Genomic DNA, 15701 nt, shown 5'->3' on the forward strand with positions numbered 1-15701 from the left:
CTGGTGTACAGTCAGGAAGGAAGGGAACGCAGCCAACAGCGTCAGACAGTCTCCTTAAAATAACCAACAGCCAGGCCACACCCCCTCACGTGACCATAGAGTGCCTGAAGAGGAAGCTCTACCTCTCGCGAGAAGAAAGACTTGCGCGCGCACGCGCGCGCCCGCCGTCGTCAGCCAGCACCGCCTTCTCGGAGTCCCGCCCACTTGTCGTCCTCATTCCCACCTTGAACCAGCCGCCGGCGTGCGTGACGCCACGGCGCCGTGCGTGGCTGCCGCAGGCGGCGGCGCAGGGGGCGGGTCCGCCGCGCGGCGTCGGAGGAGGAAGTTGTTCCCACTGCGCCCACCGCCGGCTTAGCAGGGCGCGGAGCGGAGTCCTACTCCACGCCGCCACGTCGCCCTCGCCTCCAGGTCCCCTCCATGTGCCCCGGCGCCGCTGCTTCCCTTCCTCAGGCCGCCGTGTATCCCGGCGTCTATGGAAGTAATGGAAGGACCCCTCAACCTGGTGAGTGGCCCACCGGGGGGCCGCGTCCGTCCGGGTGGCGTCCAGTCCCCGGTTCCCCGACTCCCGTCCCCCCGCGGACAAACCTGCCTTTGCGGCCTGGACGCGCGGCTTTACCCCCGGTGGGCGCCGGGGCTGTGGGGACCCCCCCCCCCCGCCAGCCCGTGCGGCCCCGCCGTGGTTCCGGCCCAGCCGCCGCGGACTTTGCCTTCTTCGGGGAGGCCCGGGCCGCCGGGCTCCGGACGTGGGGCCTCTGCCTCTATGCCGGGAGGGAAGCGCCACGTCGCCGCTTCTGCACGCCGGGAGGCCCCGGACCCTACTGGGGTCAGAAATGGTAGCGCGGGTTTTAAGTTCTAGCCGGGCGCGGAGAGGGGTGGGGGGTCGGGGGCTGAGTCCGAGCCTTTCAACTTTGGGGAGTTCCTCCTTCCTCCGGCCCCTCTCTTCCCGTCCCCACCCCCACCCCCCGGCTTAATATTTAGGTGAGTAAACTGATTCCCCGAATAGACACACAGCTGGAAACACACCATACAGAATCATTCCTGAGTGTGTGTTTGTTTATTTTTACCCCCGACACTATGAAAGTACAAAAGGTGCTTTTCATTCTCAAAAAAATATATATGTTGGAGAAGTGGTTTCTCGTAGTTGGCTTATTTACTTGTGTATATGTTTTTCAAGGCAGTAAGAAACAGGAATTCTTTCCAGGTTGACCGCCACGTCTTTTGGTTTCTTGGAAAAGGTTCATATTTCCGATCCAACAGTCAGATTACTTAATGGTGCAGGCAGGAGGAACTTTTAAATCACAGGTTTGCAATTCATTTGTCATGGTGGGATTGGAAGAAAACCCAGTGGAGGATTCATTTATGCCATTAGAACCTCCAACCTCCCTGTCTTAGAAGAGCCTGGAATGGGTTTAAATTACATAGCGAATCAATGGAGTCTGGTGGTGAAGCCAGATTTCGATGTCAATTCTGGCTTAGTCACTTAATAGTGTGTATAAGTTTATTGATACCATTCAAGTTTGCTGTGAGGATTAAAGAGGTAGGTAGGTACAAAATACTTGCAGTGTAAAGAGTTAGCCATTACTATATATGCGATTTTAAAGCCTTAACTTAAAATTTGGAGGTTTAAAGCCTGAGATAATACCACCTACAGCTGTGATGGCAAATCATCGGTGCTGGATTCACTGCTTTGAGGAGTCTTCCTTGGTGTTAACGAAGTTGGGCCCCATATGTACCACTTTGTACCTTTAACCACCAATTGGATTGCCTTTCTGAATTTTTAAAAGCCAGGGAAATATCTTATTACATTTCTTGTTTATGAGATGATATTGTCGCTTATGAGTGCAACCTGAATGCTGAAACTTCTCTGGCATATTGTTAGAAATAACTAGCCATTTTCAGAGTGCTTCAGAGTTCAGTTATCCTTGTAAAATGATCATTGGTTCAGTTCCAGTCCACTTCATTTTATTTGAGTAGAGGCTGAAACGTTACCCCTTTGTGGTCAAGAAAACAAAAACTGGTGGCAATGGTACATGAAGCATCAGATCATCAGTTTAGGAAAAATTACTTAAATTGTAGAAATTATCTTTATTTATTTTGCCAGTCCTGGGGCTTGAACTCGGGGCCTGGGCTTTTGCAAGGCTATCTACATTTGAGCCACAGCACCACTTCTGGCCTTTTCTCTATATATGATACTGAGGAGTCAAACCTGGATCTTCATGCATGCTAGGCTAGCACTCTACCACTAGGCCAAACTCTGGGCCCCAGTATTATTTTTGTAGCAGAATTTTGAAAAGAATCTTAAGCAGGATAGCACAAGTTCATAATCTAGCCATAAAAATTGATGTGGTCTGTATCAGAAACTTGGTGTCTTGAATTTTTAAACCACTTGAGATTTGAAAGACGTCCAATTTCCAGTCTACCTATTTATTGAAAGATAACAGTGAGACAGATACTGACATTTACTTTGCAGGGGAGGGAGGGGGAGGAAGGGAGGAAGCAAGAGAGCTTATGAGAGTACCAAGGTTTGAATTAAGGGCTTGATTGCTATCTTTTAGCTTTTTCCCCTCAAGGCTGATGCACTACCTCTTGAGACACAACTCTACTTCAGGCCTTTGGCTGCCTAGTTGGAGAGAAGAATCTCATGGACTTCATTGTCCAGGCTGGCTTTGAACTTTGATCCTTAGGTCTCAGCTTCCTGTGTAGCTATGATTGGCCAGGGACACTTGGCTTGACATTTGTTTCCTAAATGTGCTACAGTATATCAATAGGCATCTGTCATCCCAAGTGGTGGAAGACTGATGTTTTGATGATTGTCAGTTCTCAGATCTGTAATTTTATGCTTTGTAAGTCCCAGTACTATATTATTAGCTTGTTCTGAAGACATTATAGACTCCAGATTCATCATACAGGGATTTATTGCAGTACATAGATTTATTATGATCATGAGCCTTCAGAGTGTACTCAGAATAACCAGTAGGCTAGCAAAAAGCCAGAAGTGAAGGCATGTCTCAACTGGAGTGTTGCAGCCAGGAACAATATAAAGGCTGAGCAAGAAGACCTCAAGACCCTGAGTTCAAGTCCTGATTCTGGAACCAAAAATCTAATTTCTCATTATTTGGTTTCTCTGCTGCCAATTTGATATTTTAAAGCTTTTTTTCTTTTTTGGTCAGTCCTGGAGCTTGAACTTGGCCTGAGCTCTGTCCCTGAGCCTCTCTGTGCTCAGGGTTAGTGCTCTACCACTTCTGCCTTTTTCTATGTATGTGTTACTGAGGAATCAAACCCAAGGCTTCATGCATGCTAGGATGCCTGCCTAGCCCGTAAAGATTCCCAGCCCGAAAAGATTATAAAATTTGGTGATGTCAGATCTTAATTACTTACACTGCAGAAGTCAAGGATTTATGTGACTGTGTTGTCCCAGTGGTTTTCTTTTTATTTACCCTTAGAGTGCTGGGAATATGGTTGGTTTTTTTGTTTGTTTTATGAATAATTGAACTTCCATCTGTAGTGGTCAGTCCTTAAATTTCTCTTTTAAACTTTTTCTTGTTTTTTGTTTTGCTGGTCTTGGGGCTTAAAGTCTGGATCTGGCTTGGCTCTGTCCCTCAGCTTCTTTTGCTCAAGGTTAGCGTTCTACTACTTGAGTCAGTGCAACTTGCGGCCTTTTCTGAGTAGTTACTGGTGATAAGAATTTCACAGACTTTACTGCCTGGACTGGCTTTAAACTAGGATCCTCAGATCTCAGCCTCCTGAGTAGGTAGGGCTACAGGCATGAGCCACTGGTGTCGGAATTTTTTGTTGTTGTTATTCAACAGTTTAGGAAACAGCTTGTTCAGTTATTAGAACTTTTAAAGTTCAAGGGAGCCATTGAATATCCATATCACAAATTTAGAGTTAGAAATGATAGGAATCTTCAAAGATACATGGATTATTTGAGTGTTAGAGTGCAGTTACCTAGGGTAGCATGTTGTTCTTGCCTGTGCAAGTGGGTCCATGAGCCAGCTCCAGCTTTAGCTCAATGTCAAGCCCTCCTTCAGATGTACTGATTCAGAATCTATATTTTAACAAGATTTCCAAATGGTTTGAGTTCCTGATCCAAATCCATCATTTCACAAATAATAACTTGTTTTTTTAATCATATGTAATTTCCTGATTATAACAACTTTTAAACTATGCAGTTTAGTGAAAATGGCTTTGAAATAACTACTTTTGTGCCAGTAGTGGAGCTTAAACTCATGGGCCTGGATATTCCCTTTAGCCTTTTTGTTAAAGCCTAGTGCTCTACTGCTGGAACCATGGTTCCACTTTTTGCTGGTTTTGGAGATCATGTGGACTTTCCTGCCTTGGCTAGCTTTAAACTACAATTCTTAGATCTTAGTTATTTTGAAAAATGTTTGCTAAAAAGACAGTACGCATGTGACTAACAGTTTGTGATTGCAACTCTGGATTTAACTCTGAAGAGATAAGTATCTAAGGAGGGTTACTGGTTATTGTCTACCTAGGACCAGTTCCTTATAGATGATTTAGTTCTAGGCTGTACTCATTATGTAGCTCTTGATAGAACTGAAATGGTGGTTTTATCTCTGGCAACAAACCTTACTTATCTCACAAAATAGTTTTGTGAATGCAAAGTAGTGCTTACGATCAAATGGAAGGCCTCATGCTAAGCCAGTTCTCTACTACTGAGTACAGTCCCTAGCCCTTAATCCTCTATTTTTTTTGTTTTTGAGTCTTACTTCATTATCTTTGGTAACTTTGCATACGGATGTTTGTGTTCTAGGCTCATCAACAGAGCAGACGAGCAGACCGCTTATTAGCTTCAGGGAAATACGAAGAGGCTATTTCTTGTCACAAAAAGGCTGCAGGTAAGTGCTCGTGTATTCATGTGTGTGCGTACATGCATGTGTGTATGTATGTATACATGAGTGTATATGTACACATGTCTATATGCATATAATTTTTAAAAATAGTGAAACTGAAAAACAATTCCTTACCACTCTTTTAGAATGAGATAACAGTAATGTTTGACACTTTGTATATGCTAAGGTAGACTCTGTTGACCCACCAGAACATCAGCTTTGATTGTTTTTCACATATTCCATTTCCTAGCCCCTACTAACCTGGTCTTGTTTCTAAAGCACAGAGGCTACCATATATGCTACATGGATGAATAATTCCTGGACACAGTGGTGTCCCATTAACAAGCCAGTTGTAGAATTCTGTCAGTTCATCTTAGACTTTATAAAAAGGAGGCTGAGTTTTAAATAATTGGACATTTTAGGTCCTAAGAGTAGTGACTAATTCCATTCAGTTCACTTTTTGTTTTCTAAGATACTGATAAAATTCCCCAAAGTCCCTTGGCTCCTTGAATAGTACAAAACTTCCTGTGGCCTTTCTTCAGCTTCCTTTCTGGCTATTTCATTTCTACACACATGCTGGTTAGGGTTTTCATGTAGCTAGGAAGTTTGACACTGTTGGCTTCTAGGACAAAGTATAGCCCAAAAATTGTGTTCTCAGCATCATGAGACTGAATTCAGTCCCTAGAACTGAAACAAGAAAGGAAAAAGGAAATGTCGGCTTCTTAATCATAGGCCTCTATTTTCATCTTAGGCAACCTAATATATGCCAAACCAGAAATCTTAGGGAATCTGTTTTGCAAATACCAATTTCTGATGATTGAATAACAAGCCTAAAAGTTTTGGAGGCTGGGAGTGTTTTACTCATGTTTCATTAAGAATGATTGTAAGGTTACCTTTCTTACACCAAGCCATCTGTAGTCTATTAGAAGGCGGAGGAAAGATTATTTCACTGCTGAAATACACACCACACAGTGGGCACTAGATTGGATAAGTTATCTTCAGTGGTGTGTGTGTGTGTGTGTGATAATTTTCAGAGAAACACGCCTGTGTACCTGCATGTTAATTATGTCTTGAACTTAGGGCCTTACATTGTCATTTGGCTTTTTTTTCCCCCTGCTCATCTCTCATACTCTTCCACTTGAGCCACACCTCCACTTCTATATTTTTGCTGGTTATTTGGAGGTAAGACTCTTAGCAGGGTGTCAGTGGCTCCAATCTGTAATTCTAGTTACTCAGGAGGCTGAGGTGTGAGAATTGCATTCAAAGCCAATCTGGGCTTCTCCATTTAATAGTGAGAAGTAGAGCTGTAGCTCAAGTTATAGAGTGAAAAAACTAAGGGACATTGCTCAGACCCTGAGTTCAGTCCCCAGTCCTAGCACACACGCACACATGTGCAAACACACAGTCTCTCAGGCTCAAACTGAGATTTCTGTCTTGACTCATGGACCAGAGTTTACAGCTTTTTTTCTTTTTTTTTTTTTTAGTGAAATCTTTTTATTTATTTATTTTATTGCCAGTCCTGGGCTTGAGCTCAGGGCCTGAGCACTGTCCTTGGACTTTCTCAAGGCTAGAGCTCTACCACTTGAGCCTCAGCACCACTTCCGGCTTTTTTTTTTTGTCTATGTATGTGGTACCGAGGAATCGAACCCGGGTCTTCATGCATGCTAGGCGAGCACTTTAACCACTAGGCCAAACTCCCAGCCCCCAGAGTTTACAGCTTTTAACTGGTCAAAGAAGGCAGATGATGATAACCCCTCTTTGTCATCTATTCCTATAACATCTAAAAGTAGGTGTTGTAGGGGGAAGCAAGAGCTGTTGCCTTGGTTCTTCAGTTTTTATTTCATAGTTCCAAGTTCTGTAGCTGTCCTGCTGCTATGGTGCCATCAGTTGCGAACCAGGTTCAGCATTCTAGCTTTCAGAGGATATTCAAGATCCAAACCAGTAGGGCATGGTGATACATGCTTTGTAATCTCAGCTCTGGTAGAGTTGAAGGTTAACTGAGCTACTAAGACTATATCAGAAACATTCACAATATAACTGTTTTCTAGCATCAGCTCTTTGAGGAGAGTCAGCATTTTATTACTACTTAATTTTAAATAGATTAAATCACCCACAGTTTTGTCCTAAGATCAGGTAAGTTTATTAAAGGTCTTTTTAAATGGCATTCTATGATCATTCATTTCTTTATAGAATATATAACTTTGTGTGTGTGTGTGTGTGTGCACACGCCATTGTACTGAGTTTTATACTCAGTCTCATGCTTGCTAAGCAAGCCTATTAACACTTGAGGCATACATCTAGGTTAGGTCGTGACAACGAATTTTGTTCTCTATATTTCTCCCCCCCACCCTTAGTTAGCCTTGAACTTGTGATACTCCTGTCTCAGCTTCCTGGGTAACAGGTGTCTGCCACCATACCTGGCTTATTCTTGGGGCTCTCAACTGCCTAATTTGTAGCAGGTTGCTAGTATAACACAGAAACATCTTGGTTTAAAAAAAATAACAAAAAAACCAAAAGCAACAACAAGCAAAAAAACCTTATAGGAAGCTTAAGAAAAAAAAAAAGCCCTTCTAGGAGGCAACATGACAGAGTCCTGGTAGATAGGTAATTGATAATTGCTTGGTATTTTTTGGAGCATGGTGAAATAGGGCTGCAGTAGGGTCCTATTTACTCTAAAAACATTTTCCTAATTAGAGCATTTTCAGTTGATTTGTTGTAGAATCCATATACTTATTTTAATATTTTATGGTGTTACTGATCAGAGCCAGGGCCTTGTCATTGCTAGAGAAATGTTCTGCCACTGAGCCCCACCCCCATCCTCCCTGATGGGGTTTACATGCGCAAACCCTCAAAGTACATTAGAAAAAGTTAATCACTGACATCCTCTTAGGAAAAGTTAAGAATCATACTTTCCACATTTCCAATTATAGCAGACATGCACATAAGACCAGTTCTCTTTTGATGAGATGTATTAAAACTCTTCAAGTGTGTTAATTACAAAATGATAATATCCATATATTAACTTGCCAATTTTTTCTTATTTTAATATACCAGCATATCTTTGTGAGGCCATGAAGCTGACACAGTCTGAGCAGGTGAGGCATGTTCTTAAGTTTTACAGTGAGGGTGATGATTTTCTTGTGGAGACCTGTGTATAAAATAAAGTCTGAGGCTTCTCTTAAAACAATGTCTGAGGGCCAGGAGTTTGGCCTAGTTGTAGAGTGCTTGTCTAGTGTGCACAAAGACCCAGGTTGGATTCCTCATTACCACATACATAGTAAAAACTGGAAGTGGTGCTGTGGCTTAAGTGGTAAAGCTCTAGCCTTGAGAAAGCCCAAGGACAGTGCTCAGGCCCTGAGTTCAAGCCCCAGGACTGGCAAAAAACAAAAGCAAAAACAAAACAATGTCTGAAGAAATGGGCAAAATGAAGAATTCCTCATAAAGGAAAAAGTGTGAATTCCTGTTGATGTCCTTTAGTTGTCTTCGTGGATCTCATATTGGCAGTTGTTTCCTTTAGAGCCCCCTTTTAGGTCCTTCCTGATGATCAGCTAATATCTGAACTGTTAGTTCACAGTAAGTACACAGGTCTGGCCAACCATGTATTATCCTTTGCTTATCAACAATATTTTAAAACTGAATAGTCTCCTACATGTTCTTTGGAAATTTTTGCACTTCAAGATTCATTTCAGGTACACTAATTTCTAACAATTATTTCTTAGGTATTAGTACCTGAGAGGTAGATAGTATTTTCACTGACTAAAGAGGTAATTGGTGTTGAGAAGTGTCAGTGGCTGGGAAAAACCACTTGATCCCCAAACTAAACCAAAAGAACTTTAAATTTGTGTGATGGTATAGATACCCTGCTTCTGTTAGTTGTGTCCTTTAGATCTGCATTGAGCCTTCTAAATACCTTGTTGATAGGAAAACTTTCTTTTTGGCTGGCTGTAGAATTATTCTCGAGGAATGATTTCAAGCCAGGTGTTGGTGGCTCACAATTGTAATCCTAGTAACTACTCAAGAAGCTGAGCTCTGAGGATCTTGTTTTGAAGCTAGCCTAGGTAGGATGGTTATCTCCAATTAACCACAAAGCAGCTAGAAGTGGAGGTATGACTCGAGTGTTAAGAGTACCAGTACTGGCACACAAAAAATTAAGATGATTTTGAGACTGGGCGTATAGTCCGATGGTAGCATACTTGCCTAGGACATGCAGACTGCCATAGGTGTGATGCCCTAGCACTGCAAAAGGCAAACTATAGAGGCTTCTAATTTGGGGAGGCAAAAAAAAAAAAAAAATCGGTGGTTGTTCTGGGCTTGAATTCAGGGTTCGGGTGCTGTACCTGACCACCTTTTGCTCAAGACAAATGTTCTAACACTTGAACCAGAGCTCCACTTTGGCTCTTTTGGGGGGATAGTTTATTGGGAATATAATAAGTCTCACACTTACTGCATGGGCTGGCTTTGAACTACCTCAGCTTCCCCAGTAGCTAGGATTACAAGCATGAGCCTTTGACACCTGGTTGAGATTTCTAATTTTAGGTGATGTATAAATGCCACTAAAGAAGATAAGGCACATTCATAAAAGGTCTGATTTAGATTTTTTTGTTCTTGAAATTTTATAATTTTTTTCTTAGGATTATAAGGGTGATGTACACAGGGGTTACTGTAAGTCAAGTAATGAGTACATTTCTTTTTGGACAGTGTTTTCAGAATTTATGGGTTAAAGTAACAATTTAAAAAAAAACCCTCTCAGGCAATGATGGTTCATGCCTGCAATCCTAGCAACAGAAGGCTGAGATTAGGAGGATCATGGTTTGAGGCTACCCCAGGCTTCAAAGTACATTGGCTAAAATTTTTTTGAGGTCCTTTTTTAATCTGTAGCTGGGCACAGTGGTATGCAGTTGCCATCATTAGCTACATGGGAGGCCTAGATTGGGAGGAAGACTAGTCAGGCCAGCCTAGGCAGAAAAGTCTGAGAAGCTACACCTCAACAGCAGTAAGGTGGATGCAGTGCTGCACAGTTGTCATCCCAGCAAATTTACCTAGTCAGGAAATACATAACCTAGTCAGAGAAAAATACAACAAACAGTATGGCTCAGGAGTATCTGCCTAGCAAATGGCCCTGAGTTCAAATCTAAATGCTGCCCCAAGAAACGACCAAAAAAAAAGAATTAATTTCTTCTCTAGCTCATTAGGAAAGGCTTACTTACTTTGAGCTTTTTATTTTTGAGTTTCTATTGAAAACAGTATAAATTTTCAGTTATGGGTAACACTAAAAAGGAAGCTCTTGGAATGGTGTATATTGACCAGGCCTTACAAACAGTGGATGTTCTATTCTTTAAGCTGACCTCTCCTCTGTATTATATATAGGCTCATTTATCACTGGAATTGCAAAGGGATAGCCACATGAAACAGCTCCTCCTCATCCAGGAGAGGTGGAAGAGGGCAAAGCGTGAGGAACGGTTAAAAGCTCAGCAGAACACAGACAAGGATGTGGCTACCCATCTTCAGGCATCTCACAAACCCTCCGCTGAGGATGCAGAGGGTCAGAGCCCCCTTCTTTCTCACAAGTACAGCCCTTCTGTGGAGAAACACCTCCCTGAAATTCATGGGGTTTTCGACAGAGATCCAGACACACTTCTGTTCTTACTTCAGCGAAAGAGTGAACCAGCAGAGCCATGTATTGGAAGCAAAGCCCCAAAAGATGACAAAACAATTATAGAGGAACAGGCAACCAAGATTGCAGAACTGAAGAGGCATGTGGAGTTCCTTGTGGCTGAGAATGAAAGATTAAGGAAAGAAAATAAACAACTAAAAGCAGAAAAGGCCAGACTTCTAAAAGGTCCAGTAGACAAGGAGCTGGATGTAGATGCTGACTTTGTAGAAAAGTCTGAGTTGTGGAGCTTGCCACCACAGGCAGAGACTGCCACAACCTCATCAACCTGGCAGAAGTTTGCAGCAAATACGGGGAAAGCCAAGGACATTCCAATACCCAGTCTTCCTCCCTTGGATTTTCCCTCTCCAGAACTTCCATTGATGGAGCTCTCAGAAGACATTCTGAAAGGACTTATGAATAATTAAAATGAAAGCCATGGGAGAGGTCAGAACACAGAACGTTGGAGGTTCAGTAACACAGTTACTCCAGAAATGAATAAAAAGGGAAAACCACACCTAAGGGTAATTCTGGAAATTCATCCCCACCTGGCCCAACATGGGAGAAGAGCCTTGCCAGGATTTGAAAACAGTCACTGTGAAATGTGTCGCATACCTGATTCACTGACTTAAGCTAATGATTCTGACTTGGCAGACACTAAACTTTTGGAGGTTTGTTTTCTCCTGATACAAACCAAATGGCTACCTGGAATAATTTTTTCAAACAAGAATTTTTCTTAACTTCAGGGTTACATGTATAAAAAGTCACACGTAATTAATCTGTAATGCCATAAATGATAATGCAAACCCTAAACAATACTGTAGCCTGAGGGGGCTGCCTTGTATCTGAAACATGCTTTCTATCATGCAGTGACTATATGCATTCTGTTATGCACATTTTGTTTGTTTAAACTATATGTGCCACACTTTGCACTACTTATAACATGATGATAACCTCAAGACTATCAGGAGAAATATTTAAATTTCCATTTTATGAAGAAAGGAACCAAATTTTAGTTATGCTTTTTAAAGAAAATTACCAGTTTACATAATTAATCAGGGTGCATTTTAAGTTCTAACTTTGTTATATAATGCATCATTTGGAAATACCAAGGAGATACCCTTTGTGTTTAATGATGCATGAGTGAAGTAATGTTAGTTGGCAGTATTTGATTGTAAGAAATAAAGTAATTGTGTTTCATACCTTGATTGACTGTGCTTGGTGGATAAAAAGGCAAGACATTGAATGGCTTCTTCCTGTGCTGGAAGCTTTAGATAGGGGTTTGGACTGGTGCTGTCAAATGATTATGTTGCATTGCTAAGATACGTAGATATATCTAGATATATGGAGACATGTCTATGTCGATGTTTCTAAGGAGAATGTAAATATGGAAGTCCCAAGGATATAGCTGCTCCTTGGCCTTTAGGGTGAGATCAAGTCATCCTGAGGAAACTGCCACCCAGTTGGAACACAGTGGATGGGAGAGGTACTGCCTTGACATTCTCTACTCTAAACCCTCCCTCCCCCCAGTGTTCTAGGAGAGGTGTGGGGAAGACACTGTAAACAAAACATTTGAATACCAGCCACTGGGTGTGCTTAAAGCATGGACTTAATGTGGAATCGCAGAAGTGAGAACACACTGCTTTAGATATGTACACCTTTTTTTTTTTTGCCAGTCCTGGGTTTGAGCTCAGGGCCTGAGCAATGTCCTTGGACTTTCTCAAGGCTAGAGCTCTACCACTTGAGCCTCAGCACCACTTCCGGCTTTTTTCTATGTATGTGGGGTACTGAGGAATCGAACCCGGGTCTTCATGCATGCTAGGCAAGCACTTTAACCACTAGGCCAAACTCCCGGCCCCATGTACACCTTTTTAAAAGTTACTTAACTTGCCCATCTTGGTGTTAGCATAGACTCTTCCTCATAAAACCTGAGACATAAAAAATGGTGCGGTCAAGCCAAAAGAAATCTTACCTCCTTAAAAAAAAAAAAAATAGACCAGTGCTAGAACCAAACACCACTAGTCCATCAATATTGACTTTAAGGCCTATAACCTTAGCTGCTTAGAAGTCTGACTTTTCAGGATCTTGGTTTGGAGCTAATATGCAAAGATAAATTCTTGTTTCCATTTAACCAGCAGAAGGCTGGAACTAGCAGCATGGCTGGTAGAGTACCAACTGTGGGTAGAAAAAAGGCCAAGCATAGCCTTGTTTGGGCCACAGTATATAACCAAAAACAAAGTAGGGGCATTGCATAGCTTGTAGATCATCTGCCTTATAGCTGAGTTTCAATCCCCAGCACCTCACTGAAAAGTTTGTGTGCTCCCCCCCACCCTGCAAAAAAATCGAAACAAAACAGAAAAAAACACTATCTAGCACACGAACGGTCCTAGTTTTAAATTCTCAGTGCTAAATTTTCAGTGTTTAAGGCTAGTCACGGTGGCTCACAATTGTAACCCTAGCTACCCAGGAGGCTGAGATCTGAGGAACAAGGTTCAAAGCCAGCCCAGGCACAAAATAACCTGAGACATTTATCTCCAGTTAACCTCTAGAAAACAGGAAATGGGGCTTGGCTCAAGGGTATGGAGGTAAACCTTGAGCTGAAGAGCTCAGGGACAGCACCCAGACCAAGTTCAAGCCCCATGACCCACAAAAAAAGAAAAAGCTGTTTGACATGAACCTTTTTACATGGAAGGGATTGGGGGTGGGGAATGGTTCAGTAATAGTTCCACAAATGTACAGCCTATCTATCCTGCACAACCCTGTCATGAATACTTTTCTAAGTCCTCTTCTACTGCTGCTTGGTCCTTTCATTTTCTCCTATTAACTTGCAGTATTATTTCTTTCTAGGACCCTTTTCTCTTAAATTTTCTGTTGCCTTTGAGATTCTTAGAAATGTACATTACATAGTACTCTTGCTTAATCTGGTTCTTCAATGCTTATTGGGCAATACTGAACACTGTCAGTGCTCTACCACCTGATCCCAGGAGGATTTTTATAAACAGAAAAAAGTGCCTTGAAAACAAATCTGGGAACTAGTTGGTGTCATCTGGGGGAGGAAAAAATCAGTGATCATATATGTAGACATGTGTTTTGTCCCAATATTGGAGCTTGCTTGGAGTGGGGGTTGTAGGTACTGTCCCTTAGCTTTTTCACTCAAAGTTAGTGGCTCTACTACAGTTCCACTTCTAGCTTCTGGTTAATATGAGTTTTGCTTTCTTGCCTGGGCTGTCTTTAAACACTTACTCTCAGATCTCAGCTCCTGAGAAACTCGTAATTACATGCCAGAGACCAGCTATACACCTATCAAATCAACTTGACCTCCCACCTACCCCCATCAAAGTTGACTTTGGTTGACAAGGGTTTTTTGTCAGTTTTGGACCTGAGCTCTGGGCCTGGGTGCTGTTGTCCCTCAGTCCTTTGCTCAAGGTTACTGCCCTACTAAGCCACATTGTCACTTTGCGGCTTTGAACCGCAATCCTCAGAGCTCAGCCTCCTGAGTGGCTAGAATAATATGCATGAGCCACCGCACCAGGCACTTAAAATGGTTTTTCAACTTGAAAAACCCAACAATGAAAAATGTGAATAGACAGAATAAAACTATCAAGCCAAATAGCATGTGTGAAATCTCTCAGTGACCATGACAGGTGTCTGACTCATTTCTGGGGCTTCTCACTAGCTCCATCTGAACGTGCTGAACTTCTCATGTGGGAAGGAATGTCAGAAGTAGTGGATCCAAGTTGGAAGACAATGTCAGTGTCCTAAATTCTCTTTTTCCAGTTCCTGACAACTTGAGCATGAATAGTTTACTTAGCAATTTCTCTTGCAAGAAAAAAACTTTTGCCTCTTAATCCAAGCAGCAGTTAGATGCTTGTATGATGGTGTATTTAACACGTATTCATATCTAATACTGCTCTTCCTTTCAGGTACCTCACAGCAATGCCAGTCCTGGGCCTTGAACTGGGGGACTGAGCATTGTCCTTGGGCTTTCTCAAGGCTAGAGCTCTGGAGTCACAGTACCATTTCCATTTTCTGTATATGTGGTACCGAGGAATTGAACCCATGTCTTCGTGCATGGTAGGCAAGCACTCTACCACTAGGCCAAACTCCAGCCCCCAAACGGCAGTCCTTCTGATGCTAACTTCCACAGATAAACAGATCTAATTGAAAGTAAAGATCTCTAAGTTTGTAGTATTTGTGCATTTCTTGAACATTTAATGTGTAAAACCTAGTTTTTATTTTTGTTCTGGTACTGGGGCTTGAACTCAGGGCTGAGCACTGTCCCTTAGCTCCTTTAGCTCAAAGATAGCACTCTACCAGTGGAGCTGTAGCTCCAATTCTACCCCTTTATTGGTTAGTAGAGGTCTCAAAAACTTTCCTGCTGAGCTGGCTTCAAACCACAATCATCAAACCTCAGCCTCCTCAATAGCTAGGATTAAGGGCATGAGGAACTGGCATTGAAGAAGGCAATAATCATTACCTCTTTCTGGGGAAAACAACTGGTTAAGATGTTTCCATATGTGATGAACAGCAGAACCAACCAAAAGGTCCAAATGGGAAATGTTTGGAAGAATTTTTCCAGTAATCAGAAAGCAATAGTAATTCAATTCCCTAACCTTCCATTCTATAGATGTCTTCACTGGTATAAATATTATAGTCTCTATCCTATATTTAACAAGAATTGGATCACTGGCATGGGATTCTGAACATGGGCTCTTCAAAGTATCTTCATTGGTTGGTTTGCTCTGCAAAGATAACACTTGCTGGTTTGACACTATTGAGCTTCAGCTATTCTGAAGTGTTTATATGGGTGGATAAAAGAAAGCTTAAAAACTTAAGCAAAAACTTCTTGAAGTAAATCACAAGAACTGGATTCTTGCAGTCTTTTTTCTTTTTCCCTTTCCCATTCCTGGGGCTTGTTCTTACGGCCTGAGAACCATCGTTGGGCTTTCTCAAGGCTAGACCTCTACCACTTAAGCCACAGCACCACTTCTGGCTTTTTCTATGTATGTGGTACCAAGGAAATGAACCCAGGTCTTTGTGCGTGCCAGGCAAGCACTCTACCACTAGGCCAAACTTCTGGCCCTCTTGGCAGTCTTTAGGAACCCAGAATTAATACCTTGCCTTTAAACTCATTCACATTAAAACTAAATCAGATATAACATGTGAAAGCATGAGTTGAAGCACTCTGGGGGGGGGAA

General features: G+C 42.2%; 1 protein-coding gene across 2 annotated transcripts; it reads left to right on the forward strand.

The window, feature by feature from the left end:
• The first annotated feature begins 304 nt into the window (after positions 1-304).
• Positions 305-11711, forward strand: Nrbf2 (nuclear receptor binding factor 2). Of its 2 annotated transcripts, XM_090346397.1 has the most exons (4): positions 306-502; positions 4775-4859; positions 7908-7948; positions 10221-11711. In XM_090346397.1, the coding sequence occupies exons 1-4, from the start codon at positions 473-475 to the stop codon at positions 10929-10931; spliced, it is 867 nt and encodes a 288-aa protein (XP_090202523.1). In that variant the 5' UTR covers positions 306-472; the 3' UTR covers positions 10932-11711. The 2 variants fall into 2 exon arrangements, with proteins under 2 accessions (XP_090202524.1, XP_090202523.1); XM_090346398.1 differs by lacking the exon at positions 4775-4859 and having other exon boundaries at positions 305-502.
• The last annotated feature ends 3990 nt before the right edge of the window (positions 11712-15701 follow it).

Source organism: Megascapheus bottae, chromosome 15, assembly GCF_031878675.1.
Source record: "Megascapheus bottae isolate mThoBot1 chromosome 15, mThoBot2.hap1, whole genome shotgun sequence".
Classification (NCBI taxonomy): domain Eukaryota; kingdom Metazoa; phylum Chordata; class Mammalia; order Rodentia; family Geomyidae; genus Megascapheus; species Megascapheus bottae.

Bases quoted from the DNA above. Each gene is read 5' to 3' on its own strand.
- Nrbf2 (XM_090346397.1), top strand. From the start codon at position 473: ATGGAAGTAATGGAAGGACCCCTCAACCTG. The intron at 503-4,774 runs GTGAGTGGCCCA...TTTGTGTTCTAG, and splicing joins TGGAAGGACCCCTCAACCTG to GCTCATCAACAGAGCAGACG. The intron at 7,949-10,220 runs GTGAGGCATGTT...TATTATATATAG, and splicing joins AGCTGACACAGTCTGAGCAG to GCTCATTTATCACTGGAATT.